General features: G+C 33.7%; 1 protein-coding gene across 2 annotated transcripts in view; it reads right to left on the bottom strand.

The window, feature by feature from the left end:
- Positions 1 to 18,024, bottom strand: part of TOP2B (DNA topoisomerase II beta) — a 65,977-nt gene that overhangs the window by 32,546 nt on the left and 15,407 nt on the right. The window contains exons 2-12 of one of the 2 annotated variants that reach the window (XM_039251933.1): positions 17,505 to 17,675; positions 16,535 to 16,625; positions 15,137 to 15,200; positions 10,021 to 10,166; positions 9,055 to 9,152; positions 7,724 to 7,936; positions 4,803 to 4,976; positions 2,799 to 2,900; positions 2,579 to 2,716; positions 725 to 863; positions 217 to 374 (exon numbers count right to left, since the gene is read on the bottom strand). In XM_039251933.1, coding sequence (XP_039107864.1) covers positions 217 to 374; positions 725 to 863; positions 2,579 to 2,716; positions 2,799 to 2,900; positions 4,803 to 4,976; positions 7,724 to 7,936; positions 9,055 to 9,152; positions 10,021 to 10,166; positions 15,137 to 15,200; positions 16,535 to 16,625; positions 17,505 to 17,675 — 1,494 coding nt within the window. The remainder of the gene's footprint in view (positions 1 to 216; positions 375 to 724; positions 864 to 2,578; positions 2,717 to 2,798; positions 2,901 to 4,802; positions 4,977 to 7,723; positions 7,937 to 9,054; positions 9,153 to 10,020; positions 10,167 to 15,136; positions 15,201 to 16,534; positions 16,626 to 17,504; positions 17,676 to 18,024) is intronic. The other variant, XM_039251934.1, reaches the window with a different exon arrangement.

Genomic DNA, 18,024 nt, shown 5'->3' with positions numbered 1-18,024 from the left:
GTCACTACAGCATGTGACTCTTGATCTTGGGGTTGTAAGTTTGAGCCCTACACTGGTTGTAGAGACTACTTAAAAATAAAACCTTTTTTTAAAAAAAGTGTTGAAATACATAAAAAAAAGAGTCTGAATTTACATTAAAAAATTCAATAATTTTAATAAAGTAATAAAATATCATATATATGTGGAGATATATGGAAGAGAGAGAGAAATAGATACCTGTTTATGCGAAGCTTCTCGGACGTTAAGAATTTTTCCCCTAAGTGGAAAGACTCCGTATCTGTCTCGCCCAATCACACCTAATCCCGACACAGCCAGCGATTTGGCAGAGTCTCCCTCTGTTAGTATCAATGTACACTCCAGGGAATGTTTGCCACCTGAGAGGTATTAAAAATGACATATACTCTAAATTCCTCAATTTTACCAATGAAAAAAATGAAGCCAGAAAAATTAATAATTATAGTGATGACAGTAAGACTGTAAGAGTAACATGATATATTAGTAGAGTTTAAATACTAATAGTATAGTTTAAATATTAAGTATATTTTATTGAATTCCTATTCTGAGGAAATTGATAATATGTGATGCATGTGACAATTCTAATGAAGTAAAATTAAATTCTGAACATGAAATCATATAGTCTAACTACATGTGGAAAATGAATACTTTCTGTAACTGGATAAATAAAAATTTAAATCAAAATCTTAAAAGAAAATCTGAACCTTACCAGCATCATTAGCATCATCCAGTTTGGGAATACCTTTGATTTTACTATACTTTACTGATGAACACTTCTTGTTCAGCTGAGTCTGAGCTTTAAATTTCACCCAGTTCAGAATACTTTCTACAATGCCACAGTTAGAGGCCTAAAAACAAAGAACAAGCCAGAAGTTCATACATTTAGCTACAGCTAACGTAATACTTGGAAGGCAGCTATGCTAACCACTATACCACCAACGCGCTAACGTAATACTTGGAATCTGTGCAGTTATATAGCCAAACAATAATGGTGATGATAATAATGATACATGCTAGTAAATGTTACTCTAACTCAGTAAAGCTAACTCAGGCAGCCATACACAATAGCCTATTATACAGAAATGTAAACGTGAATAAAGGGCAACTTTCCTAAATATGAAAAAACTCTTTTATAACAAACTCAATGAAAAACACAAATAGCTTTTGTTACAAGTTAATTTTGTTAAATTAACAGGTAAAACCTGATCCACCATAAATTTAGTAGCTGGGAAATTCTAGACACTGACATTTCTTGTATCCTTCAAAAATACAAATCCTGAATTCACCATGACAAAAACTATTAATACGTAAGAAACATTACAATGAATTCAAGAACTTATAAATAGTCCTCATTCTTTAAAAAAATTTTAGCAACAAGGACTCCAACATTATATATTGTATGTCACCATGGAGTGAGTCAATGTGGGACAAGATGTTAACACAAAAAGAAAAAAGTGAAGAATCTCCAAGTTGGAGCTATTTATTTTTTCATTATCCTGAAAAGTTTGTTTCAGGTGTATGAAACAGCTTTTTGGAATGTTTGAGATATAAAAAGAGATGGACTATGCTGCCAAATTTAACTTAATCCTCTCAAAATGAAAAAGTATAAAATCTAAAATCAAATCACTTCATAACGAATGTTATATAAGGGCAGAAATTTGCAGAAGCATTAATGCAAGGTCCCTTGTATTCAGAATTCATTATTAGATCCAAAAATACTATTTCTGCAGACTTTATGCTAGAACCTGAAAAACAACTTTTGTTTTTGTTTGTGAGAGCCTGCCTTTGAATTTCCAATATCAGAATATGATAAATAAGTTATTTCCATGGCAATAGCGTGGCACTCCACCAAACTATAAACTTCCAAAGAGGAGGGGCTGTGATTTATTTATCTTTACATTCCTAGTGCAAATATATTTAAAGGTACTTCACACATGCTTCTTTAATATATGTTTACTGATAGTAATGCAGAACAAGGGAAGTGAAGTAAATCTTGCTGATATACAACAGATCCTGAGAGACTATTAACAGCTACCAGGCTCAGTTAAAAATCTAAGATTATTTATTTGTACTCTCACCTAGTTTCAGAATGGTTAAAGTAGTCTAAATAAATACCGGCAAAGTAAAATGAAATTGTAAAATATGTAAAATACGGTAAATTTTATATTATGCACAGGTTACAACTTTTTAAAAAAACTATATAAAGGTAAAAATCAGTATATGAAGGTGAAAGGAGTAGAAAGAATGAAAGCAAGAGTCTTATAAGGACCTATCTACATTTGTTTAGAAGAAAATCTGGCTGCATAATGACCAATAAAGAGCTAAAACACAATTAGTTACAGGATTTCCTAATTTTATTCTTGGCAAAACAACCTACTATTTTACAAAACAAAGTCTATCTTTAGCAGTTTTCAGAATTAAGCCATTAGTTTGCAGGATAAGTGCCTATGCCCACAGTTAATGTAAGAGACAAACTAATCACAAATAGAATAAAGAAATCAAGAAAACTACTCAATCAACTCTCAATAAAAATACACTGAAAAATAATACAAAGTTTACTCACTGCTTTAAAAAATTTTTCTGACAGCTGGCATTTTGACCCAAAACTTTTGGGCTGTAGAGTCATGTTTTCCTTAGTCTGAGAATCAAAAGTTGGATTTTCGATAAGGCAATTAATAAAAACCCATATATGATTTTTTACCTGTTGGAAACATACCAAAAATGGTCAACATCAGAATTGATATTATTTAATAATTCAACAGAATATACAGAGCATTACTTACTTGAAATGGTTTTACTGATACACCAGCTTTGTTCTTTTTCTTAACTACTTCAATCAGCTTACCAACAACTTGATCTACTACGTAATCCACGTGACGTCCACCCTAAAAAGGAACAAAAAAACAGAATCCAAAATCATCTATAGTCAGGGTAGCAAAATACTTACATATTCATATTTTACTCAAATGAGCATTTAATCTTCACAACTTTGTGGAGTTAGTATTACAAACCCAATTATGCAGAGGCATAGTATGAATCTCAGAATTACAGAGTTAGGATTTAAAAAATAAGGTATTTTTGGTTATAGGGCCAATTCGACAACAGCATAAAACTATACACAAAGTAAAAACAATTGAATAAAAAAACATCGAAGTGAGAATGAATACTGGTGTGACAGTGGTAACAGAACTCACAAGATTTAAACTTAGGGACTGTAGCAGCCATTGTCAATTGTCTATCCAATGTCTATTCTACCCTTTATTGAAAAACCTCAATTTGTTTTTACCTGGCAACATGCCCAACTGAAAATACTAACCAATCTAGGAGCACCAATCAGTTAAGTGTCTGATCTCATGGTTCATGGGTTGAGCCCCGCGTCGGGCTCTGTGCTGACATCTCAGAACCTGGAGACTGCTTCTGATTCTGTGTCACCCTCTCTTTCTGCCCCTCCCCAACTTGCATGCGTACTCGCTCTCTCTCGTGCACGTACTCTTTCTCTTTCAAAAATACTGAATATTTTAAAAATTAAAAAAAAAAAGAAAATATTAACCAATCTAGGTTCCTTTGCAGCTAGGGGTAGCCACTTGACCCAGGACCCAGGTCTAGCCAGAGATGTTCCTGAGGTCTACCAGATGGGATTTCCAGTTAAACTGTATTCCTCATAAAAAGGGAGAGATTTAGTTGGTATATACATTTGCCCAGCCCCTTTTTCTCTCCCTAGAACTTGGAACTGAGTCATCTTAAAGGCATGAGAAGGAAGGGGCTTCTGGGTGGCTCAGTCGGTTAAGCGCCCGACTTCGGCTCAGGTCATGATCTCACAGTTTGTGGGTTCGAGCCCCGCATCGGGCTCTGTGCTGACAGCAGCTACCTAAGAGCCTGGAGCCTGCTTCAGAGTCCATGTCTCCTTCTCTCTCTGATCCTTCTCTGCTCATGCTGTGTGTCTCTCTCTCAGAAATAAAAACATTAAAAAAAAAATTTTTTAAAGAAAAAGCACGAGAAGGAAAGCCACATACTAAGGACGGCAAAAAAGAAAGTCAGGAAGAGCCCGGTCCCTGATGATACTGTGGAGTCACAGTACCAAACTAAGACTGATGACTCCCAGTTCCCAGTCATAAGAGGAAAAGTAAAACCTCTACACCTTTATGCCACTGTATATTAGGTTTCTATTACATAGGACAAAAATGCAACCATAACTGATGCAAAATTTGTTGACTTGAGAAAATGACGCTAGATTATAAAAAACACTGAATATTAAAAAAAAAGTTCAAATTTGAACTAGAGTGACAAATGATCAAATCACTGCTTTAGATTCTATGATACATGTTTGTATTGCCTAAGACTGTATTATGATTGACGGACTGCTGTTAGACGAGAACAATTTCATTTGCTTGTGAAATCCCAAAGCCTACAGAAGAAGGTTCAAACTCCTTAGGATGGCATAAATACGTTCCACAGTCTGATTCCAAAACAAGTTCCTCTCCTACTATTCTTTCTTTTACATTCTAAACTAGGAACATAGAATAAGGAATGTGTCAACATTCTAAATTCATAAAATATAAACGTATTCAACTATAAAGACTAAACATATAAACTTAATGCTCAGCGAATGTTTAAATAAATTATAAGACAGCTATTTTCAGAAAATAAGCTTTCATTTTCAGAAGCCAATTCTGATTTTACAAAAGCAGATTTGTGGGTTTTTGATACCGTTATTGTTGTTTATTTTGTTGTTTTTAATGAAGCACTGTTCTACCACTGACTTGGCAACAAAGCACTAGCATACTTACTTTTGTTGTTGCAATACTATTTACAAAGCTGATTTGCTGGAATCCCTTTTCACTCAATGTGAGACAAACATCCCATCTTTCATTTGCAAGTTCATGAATAACTTTCAGGGCCACTCCAGTTTCATCCAACTTGTCTTTCACATAAAGATCTACATAACTGCGAAATCCATTTACCTATTAATTTGAAAACCAAAAACAATAAACAATCTTATACTGGCAGCTCAACTAGGTGAATGCCATCAGATACTCTTATACTTTTATTTCCCCTCATTCACAACAGCTCTTACTCCTCAGACCCAAACCTTCATAAACTTCCCCCATTCTATTGCTTGACCTCTGCCCTTTAAAAAGGAATTCATTTCCACATGTACTTGATAAAGAGAAGTTATAAACGAACAGCTGGACAGGTAAATTATTATAAAATCTTTCAAAAGTTTGTTTTGAAAACGACAAAGTAGACTTCTAGTTCTAAGTCACATATAGAAGACTTAAAAAAATAAAAAAAGAGGGGCACCTGGGGGTTCAGTTGGTTAAGCATCTGACTCTTGATCTTGGGTCACATCATGAGCTCACATCACAGTCTCAATGTTTCTGAGATCAAGCCCACATCGGGCTGTGCACTGACAGCACCAAGCCTGGCTGTGATTCTCTCTCTGACCCTCCCCTGCTTGCTTATGCGCCACCGCCCCCCAAAATAAAAATAAACTTAAAAAAAAAAAAAAACTCTTAAAAAAAAAAGAAAAGAAATTTCTGCCCATACAAGAAAATAGCGGGTCAGACAACACATTGATTTTTCAAGAACTGTCAAAAACTGAATTCATCGAAAAACTGGTCATCCTGATTCTAAAGAGAAATAGGTGTCTACAGGGACACACAGAATACTAACCAATTTGATCAAGTGAGGCAGAAGCTACCTAATGTCAAGGCAGCCAAAAGGAACAGTAAACCAGAAATTTTGACAAAGTGTTGTAGGACACATGTGGACAGTGTGGGTTTGTGATGCAGTTGAAGGATGTCATCATAAGGGGTTCCTACACTTACAGGCTCTTCCTCCAGAAACCCCAGCAGGTTCTCACAGGGAAGGGCAGAGAAAATCTAAAGAAAGTTCCCCACCATGGTGCTGCTGGTTAGGGGAAGAGAATAGCGCCACTGGAAAGTCTACCCAGAACTGTCTTCATATTTACCCCCATCCTATCCACAGGAAAAACAAAAAAACAAACAAAACAAAACCTTAATTTGGAGCGGGGGAAGGCTCCTGCTGGAGAGTATTAGGAAAACATTACCATAACAGGAATAAAATGCCACCCAGCCCTCCCTCACCCCACCCCCATCTCACTTAAGGATAGAAAAAGAGGTTTACTTTATAGAGCAGGGAGCCTGAAGAATACTAAATGAGAATACTGGTGGATACTTGCTGCAGGGAGGGAAAGAAAATAAAGGGCAGAGGAAAAGTCTCTAGCTCTAGAGGAGAGGTAGAAACACTTGGGAAAGTGAACCCCCTAAAACACACGCCCAGTGTGTACTCCAAAGTCTTAAGACCCAATCAGATATGAGTATTCCACAACCTACGACGTTAACAGGCCTCTGACACAGTAACTAGGGGTTTTAGTGGCAAGGGCCGCAAGAGACAGACCCTCCTTGAGGGGGCAGCTCTAAGGCAAGGCCCAAAACAAAAGACAAAAACAAGAAAAATTTTAAGTCTCTGGCCCATAGGCAACAACAACAAACTTCAACACTGAACAACTACAGCAACAATGAACTATAAACACAACCCACTTCCTGTACAGATTAAACACAAATCCTGACACTGAAATTTACCCTGTATCTACTATCCTATACAACATGGCCAATTTTCAATAGAAGCTTACAAGACATGCCAAAAGGCAAGAAAAATCAGACTGAAAAGACAAAGCAATCATCAAAACCAGACTCAGATGTGTCACAGATGTTTTAACTATCACACAGGGCCTTTAAAATAACTATGATTAATATGCTAAAGGATCTAGTGGAAAAGCTATACTTTAGCAGAAAAACGGAAGGTGTATGAATCAAATGGATGTGCTAAGAATCAAATTCTACTTTCATATCAGAGTAGAAGATATGAAGAATGCCTTTGGCAGGCTCATCAACAGACTTATTAAAGGAAAAAAATACTGAACTTGAAAATAGGGCAACAGAAATTAAACAAACTGAAATACAAAAATAAAACAGTGAATAAAGTAGAGCACAACATCCAGGAGCTTAGGACAATACCAAACTGTATGACATATGCGTAACTGGAATACTAGAAGGAACGAACAGCAAAGAAATATTTGAAGAAATAATGGCCAAAATCTTTTCAAAATTAGTGACAGACACCAAACAACAGATCCAAGAAGTTCAGAAAACAGAATGAAAAAAATATACAATATCAGAAAAACAAAATGAAACCCTCAAATTAACACCTAAGCATATCATATTAGAGAGAGAGAGAGAGAGAGAGAATCTTCAAGTCAGCCAGGGGGAAAAATAAACACCTTACCAACAGAGGAAGAAGGATAAAAACTACAGCTGACTTCTCATCAGAAACCATACAAACAAAAAGACAACAAAATGACATTAAAAGAAAAATACTTTTATCTAATGAAATTCTGTATCATTTGAAACTGAAAAAAAATGCTCTTTCAGACAGACTGGGAGAATTTATTGCCAGACCTATCTACAAGAAATTAGAGCTCTCCGGGCAGAAGGAATATGGTTAAGATCCAAAACTTAAATCTACACCAAGAAATCAGAAGCACTGGAAATGGAATAAATGAAGGTAAAACAGAACCCTTTGTTGTATTTTTAATTATTCTATAACTGAGGGGTTAAAGCAGTTAGATTTAACTATAAGCTGCCCACAAAATTACAAAGCATTTATTATTTTAGAAGACACTTACAGGCAATTTCTTTCCATTAAACATGACCTTGACCCCTTTGCATGAACCAGCCAAATCATAAGCTCTTCTGGTCATGAGGGCCACAATATCCTTGTCAAGTTTTTCCATCTTAAATTTAGACAAATCTGGTTGGAATGTTATGCATGTGTAATCTTCACCATCAAAATGTTTAATTTTGGCTTCAGAAGTTTTCATCATGTTATTCATCCAGGTCTTTAAAAGAAAAAATATTCAAGTATTTCTATAATGCTTCTATATTTCATAATAAAGACTCAGCTCATGAAATATAATTATTTACCACAACTACACTCATTTTCCAGCTTCACAATAAACAACTCCTAAAAACTGATAATATTAGAGATGAAAAAAATTTAAACACTACTATAGTAATCCCCCTTTCTCTATGTTCCAAGACCTGCAACCATGGATAGTACCAAATCCTATATATACTGTGCTTTTTCCTATATGTATATACCTAAGATAAAACTCAATTTATAAATTAGACACAGTAAGAAATAAACTAATTATAATGTACTATAATAAAAGTTATATGAATGTGGTCATCTTCTCTCTCAAAATATCTTAGTCAACCTCCTTGTGATGAAAAATGCCTACATGAGATGAAGTGAGGTGAATGATGTAGGCACTGTGGCCTAGTATGAAGCTACTACTGACCTTCCAATGATATGTCAGAAGGAGGATCATCTGCTTCTGGACCACAGTTTACTGTGGGTAACTAAAACCGTGGAAAGTGAAACCACAGATAAGGGGGGTTGGGGGGACACCACTATATTATAATAACCTCATGTTGAAAATAAGCAAAATGAACTGCACAACGTTATACACTTAAGAAAATAACTTTCAAATTCTTCAACATGACTATTTAAAATTTTACAAAAATAAGTATGATGCTTTTCCTGACAAAGCTATTTTAGCTATGTAAAATTTCAAATTATTTTCAAAAGCCTACCAGAGTAAAATAAAACAGAACTCTGAAATATGAATTTGATTAATCAATGAGGAATTCTTCAAATATGCGAAGTGGATGCATTTCAATTAATCTGTAAGGTTAAGGACATTTTCAGTAATGCTCAACTAGGTTAAAGGAAAAGTCTATTAAATAAAGCACTTTGTTTTCAATGAACAGGAAAAAGGTTTATGTAAAAATCTACGCATTCTTAAGTCTTTATACTCTATTGATGTGCTTAATGCTTTAAAAAAAAAAAGTTATACAGGCATCATTGCAATTTACCTAAGGTTCTCATTATCTTATTAGCAAAGCAACAAAACACAGTCCAAAAAAAAAAAAATTAGACACATTTCTATCATACCTGCTTAAAACTATGTTTGTATTCTTTGCAAGCGGTTTCTACTGTAAACTTTGTACTGAAAATATTACAAAGTTTTGCACCATAACCATTGCGACCACCTGTAAGAACAATTAAAAGTGAAAGGTTTAATGAAAAGTTTTAGGGAACTTGGTTAACTTATCTACCATAGAGCAGATCAGTTGCAAAATAGTTCTACTTACTGCATTCCCTTAATAATCATAATTGAATATTTCAGAGTTTATTTAGATTTTTTCACTTAGAGAAAAATACAGTTAAGATTTAGCACATGTAATAATATAATTAACATGTATTTTGTAGATTTATTACTCATCACAATTTCAAAAAAAATAAGCTTGCTATCTCCTATAATTAAGTAACTTTACCTGAGTATGAAATCGGAGCTATCAAAATTACTTCTCTATTACAAAGATATAATCGACATCACTTCCTAAAGACTTGGTTTTTAAAATAAATAAATAAAAACAATTAACCCACTTGAGCAATGGAAAAAAGTAGGGAAACATTTGGTTTTGATCAAAGCACTTTAAACTCTATTTACAAAGCCTAGATTTGTAATCTCGACCCTCTTAAAAGAGAACACTTTAGAAGTGATTTAACTGTTACCAAAAGACATGGTGCTTATGCAACAAGAAATTCACGTCTTCAGGAATCATACATCTGACTTTCATCAGTACTCTAACTCAAAACTCAAAGTGCCAGCCAGGCTAGAGCTCCAGGAGTTCTAGCAGGAGTCTATGTACTATCAGTAAAGCTTTTAAAATGGCTCTGTCAGACATAATACTTACACATGATAGTTTTTTATAGACATTAATTCTGAAAATAATTTTCTCACAATAAAACTACATAGGTTTCCTTTTCTGTAATATTTAATACAGGAATAGTTAATTTTTATGTTGAAAGCATAAAAAATTCAGTAAGAATTCTGATCAGCCATTTAGACTTTACCTGTTACTTTTTTCTCATCATCATCATAGTTACTGGATGTTAAAAGCTGTCCAAAAATTAATGCAGGAACAAAAACTTTCTCTACTTTGTGTTCTACTACTGGAATGCCTTTCCCATTATTCCAAATGCTGATAATGTTAGATTCACTGTAAATAAACAAGCAGAGTTTACAGCTTAAAATGGTTTAAAGATATATTAATTTCCATAAAAAAATAAAGTAATCCAGAACAAACCTGAGTAAATGTAAGCAAAACTAACTAAGGTCATTACTAATTGGAAGACACTCATCTTTCAAGAAAATACTTGCTGAGGACACAAATTTCTATCCTAGTCATAGATCAGGGCCACTAAGATCTGCAGGTAATACTGAAAATTTTCTCAGGAAAAGAAACTTCTCAACCTCCCAGAAAATAGTTAAAGCAGTGAAGCTTTTACAAGAGATCAGCTACAGGGGCACCCGGGTGGCTCAGTCAGTTAGGCATCTGACTCCGGATTTCTACTCAGGGGTCATGATCTCATAGTTCAGGAATTCAAGCTCAGTGTCAGGCTCTGAGCTGATAGAGCAGAGCCTGCTTGAGATTCTTTCTCTCTCCCTCTCTCTGTCCCTCCCCCACTTGTTCACGCATTCTATCGCTCGCTTGCTCTCTCTGAAAATAAATAAACCTAAAAATAAAAAGTCAGCTACAGATTCGTTCCTTCTCAAATATGTTAGCCATGATCTTCCTGCTTCATTCTACCAGGATACCACCTGTGAATCACAAGCTCTGCAGAAGCAGCTGCCACTGCCATTCTCATCTCCTGACTCCTGCTGCACTACATATGGAAGAGGACAAACAGCTTGAAATGTACTCCATTCTCAGACTAAATACTACAGCGTTGTCTGCATCGTAGCAATCATTGTCATAAACTAATTTTAATGATTTTTTTTAAATGTGGATGTTATCTATTTTAGGTTTCTTGGGTTTTCCTATCACAAAACCATCCATTGGTATACAGTAGAGGCTCCTATAGCTAACATCAACTTGACACAGGCAATAGTCCTGATGGAAAATTTTGTCTACTCTATCATTTTGAGTAGTACATACTATGATGTTTTACCCATTTAAGAGCCCAATTTGCAAGGAAACACAGCTTCATAACCAACACTGAGAATTGGTTCTAAATGTTACCATTTGCCAATCTGATTCATAATAATCCTTAGATATACCAAGATTTTCATGTGAGTTTCACTCACATGTATATACCTTAATCTTGGAAGAATTTTTTAGTAGTTATTATGACTAAAATATTGTTATAAAAGCCAAAATTAAAATCATATATCCAAGGGGAAATCAAGTAATTAAATCAAAGCAGAAAGAAAGAAAGAAAGAAAGAAAGAAAGAAAGAAAGAAAGAAAGAAAGAAAGAAAGAAAGAAAAGACACTAAAAAATAACTGTTAGCACATCCTCTTCTTTCCCTAAATCAGCAACCAACTTTTCTTTCCCTCATTCTCCAATACAGGTTCAACTCTCCCAATGTCCTAGGCTCAAATTCTGACAGCATTTTCTATTCCGATCCCCTGATCATTCTCTAGAGTCCTTAGTCATCAAGACTTATCAGTGTCCTTAGACTCATTTCATATCAGTATTCAGTCCTTTCTTCATTTCAAATACCAATATACAAGTCTAGACTGGTATCACCTTAAATACTGTAAATCAAGCTGAAAAGTCCTCTACTACATGTTCACAGCCATATCCTTAATTATAATCAAATTTAATTGCCACTATTCTGCAACACATATCCTATTTTTCCTTCAGATCACTATTAATACTTGTCCATGCTCACTCTCAGTTCTTCCATTTCTTTGTTTACTGGTCTTTCCCTTGCCTATAATGTCTTTTTACTATCTTTCTCTAGACAAAATTCACCCTAACTTTGAGAAGTCAGCTTATGACCTCAGTTCTCCATTAAGCCTTTTACCCAGCCTATAACAATGTTTTCCAACCCTCCTTATATACCAAATTAGCAAATAAATAAATCTACATTATTTATTGGGGACCTTAGGAGATGTTTAGATTATCTCACCTGTAGGTAAACACTACAGAATACACAGCTGAACGTTTAAGTATCTAACAGTTTCAAATTGCCTATTGTACTTCCACTCGTGCCTCCTGCCTCCAGAGTTAATAGTGGGCCCTAGAAACAAGGGCCAGAAACTACACTACTTTTTTGACTTCCAAATACTTCTTACTTAAGCTTAAAACCTGTAATTATTAAGTACCTATTTTCTACTAGAAACTTTATGGAGTTTAAAATTAATAGAGAAGAATTCTGAAGGAAATAAAGAAAGGCAATGAATGGAAAGTTACAGATCATAAATATCCCAAAATGACACAAAAGCCAATACACTCATGAGTAAACCTTTAAAATGTTTTTCATTCAATTTAGCATATCATATATGGTACTATAATGAAGACAAACATTTTGTAAATTATCCTTATCACAGTTTAAAAAAAATAATAATATGCTTCACATCTCCTACATTCAGTAAGCCTAAGTATGAAATTTGAACTTTCTATCAAAGTCACTTCTCTATTGAAAAATCTCAATCCATATCACTTCCCAGATCTGACATTTATTTTCTGTAAGCTCTAAACAATGCTTCAGAGTTCTATATTATATTCTTTGTTCCATTAATAATCTTCACGGAAATATTAGGAAAAAGAACACTATGTTTGAATGAGCTACAAATAAAGTTTCAAAATAATTAAAGCTAAAAAGAAACCTGGAAAAAAATCTAAATATCTAATATTCATCAACTGGAAAAAGGTTAAATATATAAACATAATAATTAGTAATAGTTAAAAAGATTTAAGTAGATCTATGTAAGTTAATAACAAAGGCTGTCCACAACATGTCAAATAAAAATAGAAAAAGTATATAATCCCACTGTTTAAAAAATAAAAATATATCTATATACACATTTTAATATGAGTGTGTACTATTTTGTAAAGCTATGAATTTAAGAGTTTTAACCCTAAATAAACAAGAACACTTAAACTAGAGGAACAGTTAGAATTCTGGTTAACATGCTTTCCACATTTTATTTTTAATCAGATAGCTGCCAACAAATAAGTTGTTTCAATACTAACCATCATATTATATTACTTAATGAGTTTTAAATTCTTCCATAAACAGTTGCTCCACATTCTAGAAAAGCTGCCCAAATTCTGCATGGCACCCCTTGCTAATATATTCTTTTGCCTTTTACAACCACGGCTGTTATTTAAACTTTACCTCCACGTTAGAGTACTACTGAAAAAGAAAGTATAAGAGCTAAGCTATGTGTATAGCCTCTACACTTAACCCATTATCTATCAAAATTTAAACTCTCCTTTACAAAGAGTTCATGTACACACGTGCACAAAGAAAATTTTAAATCTGCTATACAAAAATGACAGAAAGAATGAAACTCAGAGGATTATCAAAAATGAACAGCAGAGAACACTGGGTCAATAAAATAAATAGTAGAACAGCACATTTTCCCATTTCAATTATGCTTTTAAATAACTTCTTTAAGGGTGCCTGGGTGGCACAGGCAGTTGAGCATCCGACTTCGGCTCGGGTCATGATCTCCTGGCTAGTGAGTTTGAGCCCTGTGTCAGGCTCTGTGCTGACAGCTCAGAGACTGGAGCCTGCCTGCTTCAGCTTCTGTGTCTTCATCTCTCTGCCCCTCCCCTGCTCATACTCTATCTCTCTGTCTCTCAAAAATAAACAAACATTTAAAAAAATTTTAATAAAAATAAAAAAGAAATCTAAGATTAAAAATTTAAATCTCTGAAACAAAATTCTTATTTATAAAAATCACATTAATTTTGTAATATACATAGTAAAAGAAAAAATAAGGAATGAGTTTATGTGAGGAAATTCACAAAAGACAAAATGTTATGGTTAAAATTCAGAAATACAATATAAATAAATAATAAAATGTAAGGACCAGCAACATCTCCCAAAATGTTCTCTACTGCCAATTTTAAATATATTTTAAACATGTTAAAATGTATAATATACATATTTCAATTAAAAGCCAAAGAAAGACTCAATAGTCTCTCATCAATGATTTCTAAGCAAAAAAAGCAAAGTTCACACCTTCCTTGGAAGTAACTATGAATTTTTGCTTGTTTTCTGTCTTAATTTAAACTCTGCATAAATTTCAATTCAAAAGGGTCCTATGCACCTTACCACATAAATCCTCAAGAATGTATTTGTTATAGAAAGGATCCAGAGGGGGGGAAATAGGAAAGAAAAGAGAAAAATCTAGAATTTCAACAGCATAGTTATGTGGTAATATTTTAATATAAGAGACAGTTAACTTTATAGTGTAACCAAATATAAATTATACTTTTATATACATATATACAAGAATCTTAACCATACCAACTAAAATTAGTTACAGTGACACAATACCTGAATTGTTCAATTTTCACATTAGAGAAAAACCTTATCATCATTCTAAATTACTAATAAGATTATAAATGATATATGTAATGCAATATTTTACAAAAGCATGCTGGCAAAAACAGATAAATTTAACAGTAATATTTCTATCTTAAAATTGTATTTTTTTTTTCATTCCCTTTCAGTTCTCTAAAACAAATCACTATAGTGAGATCTAATGGGCTGAACACTTCGTACATATTCTATACCAGCAGTTCCTAATTTACAAATGATGTTATAAACAATGGAAAAGTCCAAATACTGGTCACAAAAAAATAAACTTTACCCATAATACAAGTGGAATAGTACTAGCAATAGCCCTTAGCCTTAACTCCTAAAGCAAAGACAAGAAAGGAAAGATCAAGTGACCACTGTATCACCTGAAACAATAGCCACAGCACCAAAGAGAGAGAAAAATGGTTTCCAGTTGTTCCCATAAGGAAGTACTTTGGAATAAAAGATCATGAATGACAGAGAAAACTGTGAAAGTATAGTATATTCTGGCAAAAATAACAAGGTCTCATGCAACAGGGAAACTTCAGGAATACTAATTGTATACAGTATTCATTTGAAGACATTCATAAGCTGGGAACTATCAGAACAAAACAATTGGCATAAAAATTAAACAAACTATACTTACGGATCAATAGAAACTTTAATACAGGTCATATTCTTATCCCTCTGTTTATTGTCAGCTGCATTAACTACAAATTAAATATTTTGATGAGTAATAAATACATGCGCATCCCAACTCAGTATAAACATTTACATATGGTAATAGTTAATGAAATTTATTACTACTAGCTTCTAATATAAAACTTTATTTTTCAAAAAAGATTCTTAAATTTTACATCACACTAAATTACTTGTGTCATCTACTACAAATGGAAGGTAGGGTAAGGGTAGGTTTTGTGATAAATAAAAATAAATAAAACCAAATATCTTCAGGCTATAACCCCCTAATCCAGGTGAGACCTAAAAGAAAAAAAATTGAGTTTAATTATATTGTAGCTCTCTCTCTCTTGGTCTCCTCCAATAAACTAGTGGTTTGTTTTATAGACAGGGTGAGATAAAATAAGCTATTTTTAAATTAAAAAGACAAAGTCTTCAGCATCCTTAGAAATCAAAACTAAATCCTATGCACCATATAATATTTGCATACATTAACCGCTGCTGTGGTTAGACACATGACTACACAAATTTGAACACAAGCTAGCTGTCAAATTCAACTTCAGTCACAGAAGGACTATGTTCCTGGTAAATGCTGTGTAACATAAAACTAAAACTGAGTGGACAGCTGGGAAGCAAGAGCAAAAGGTATAAAATGCAAGTAATCAGATTTACTCCACTATCCTTTCTCCAAAAGAGGAAAGCTAGAGGAAGCTCAGAGAGACCCACACAACCCAGTTGTCCAGGAAATCTCAAGTTGCACTGATGAGGTGGCAGAGGCCAGAGTCTCTGGAAAGTCCTTGACTAAAAGTATTTCCAATATGCAAGCATTCCCTAGGAATCAATTAAGCATCCACACTTCATTGATTTAATTAATCCTGTGATTTGGAAAAAACTGATATCATTCAGAACAATGATTGCTTCTGCCCAAAAGAAATTCCTGATTTGTTGGTAAAAACCACAATTTTACATGCCTCACTGCAAACTCACTAAATCTGCAAGGATCAGGCCCTGTAATCTCTATTTTTACATGCCCCCCTAAGTAAAGGGATGCACACAACCTTCAATGACTACACATACAAGATACAAACCAACTTTGGATTAGTGATCAAATACAGCACATTCATTTTACAGATAAATTCAAAGATATGTGCACAAATATGAAAATATTACAGCCAGTGATATAAATTTTCTGAAGATTATTATATTCAGCATATAAGCACAAGGTATGCCTTTAGAATTCAGACTGTAAGTCTAGCTTTATATACATATACATACAAACACACACACACACACACACACACACACACACACACACACACACACAACAATGGACACAGACACAGAAAATCTTAAAGCAAGTACTCACCCAAAATTTCATCAAAGATCTTGTATAAACCTGGCACAAAGGTAACCTCTCTGCAATTCATTCCTACATCTTCATCATATACCCACATTAGCTGCATTATGAGAAAAATTCAAAAGGAATTATTGAGTAAAAAAGCATTTAACATCAATTTTACACAGGGTTTATACTATGTAAATACTTAGACCTTCAAAGTAAAAAAACATACACTACTTCAATGTCAATCATCCTCACTATCTTTATATCCAATTTTAAGTTTCAAAATTGAGAAATTATTCATTTTGTATTGAGTCTATATTCTAATACACTAAGTCAGCTTATTAATATAAGGCACCAAGAATTGTTAGAAGCAGTATTTAAGTAAAACAGGAAAAAGACAAAAATATATACATACTTTAACTTCTGTTTCGTATTTTTCTATAAAGAGCACAGAGTAAAATAATATGAACACAGCATGACCTTAGAGTCAAAAACAGCTTTAAATCCCAGCCTTTACTAGTTGAGCGATCCAAGCAAGTTATTTACATTTATTTAAACTTCAGTTTCCTTGTCTATAAAATGAGGGTAACAGTACCTACAACCCAAAATTGTTAGAATCAGATAGTATGTGCAAGACACATTCATAAAGAGTCGTGTGTGTATGTATGTATATACACACCCATATATGTACATGTGTGTACACATCCACATTCTACAATGTGAAGCAAACCACAGCATTAACTTAAGGATTTTTAAAATGTTCACACACTACCACTTTACTCTACACTTGTTACCTCTGATAGTTTTTGTCTCCTAGTTTTTTTTATCTTTAGCAGGATATGAAGATATTTCTACCTCTCTTAAATCTCTCTCCCTACTTTCCACATGACCACAGAGACATGAAATTACGTACTAAGGATATAATCACAAAAGTTTTATGAGGAAGTAGATATAGATACACATCTCCTAATCTCAAATTTTAACAAATAATTACCTGTGTCAATGGCTCCACTGACCCAATATACGTATCAGGACGAAGGAGAATATGTTCAAGTTGCGTCTTTTTCTGATACACTCTCTCTACAGACAACTTCTTTGAAGAATCATTTTTGTTTGCAGTTTCTGACTCTTCTTTTTTTGCAGCATTGTTCTGATCAAAAAGAGTCTAAAATTAACCAAAAAATCAAATTTAAATAACCTACCAAGGGGTAAACTAAAATGTATATGGACACATGACATAGGTTTTCTTTTTAATTATCAAATTACCTCTCAAGCTCACTGATTTTTAAGTCTTAAAGAGAACACATGTATATTCACTGACAGTCCAATTCTTATAGTACAGTGTAAAACTGCAGTTTTGACTCAGCCCAAAACGTAGGCCTAGTCACCCAAGTAGCTAGATATGCCTGCATCTATTTAATCCACAAATGTAAACATTTCCCAATTCTGTAAGTTTTCAAGATAATTTTTATAGTCCTCAAAAACTTTCCAAGGAACAAGAGTTCTGGTCAGGT

The sequence above is a fragment of the Hyaena hyaena genome, unplaced genomic scaffold, assembly GCF_003009895.1.
Source record: "Hyaena hyaena isolate Hyena2069 unplaced genomic scaffold, ASM300989v1 scaffold_403, whole genome shotgun sequence".
In the NCBI taxonomy this organism is placed as follows: Eukaryota; Metazoa; Chordata; class Mammalia; order Carnivora; family Hyaenidae; genus Hyaena; species Hyaena hyaena.
Note: the sequence above shows the minus strand (reverse complement) of the source record. Positions and strands in the feature narration are given on the sequence as shown.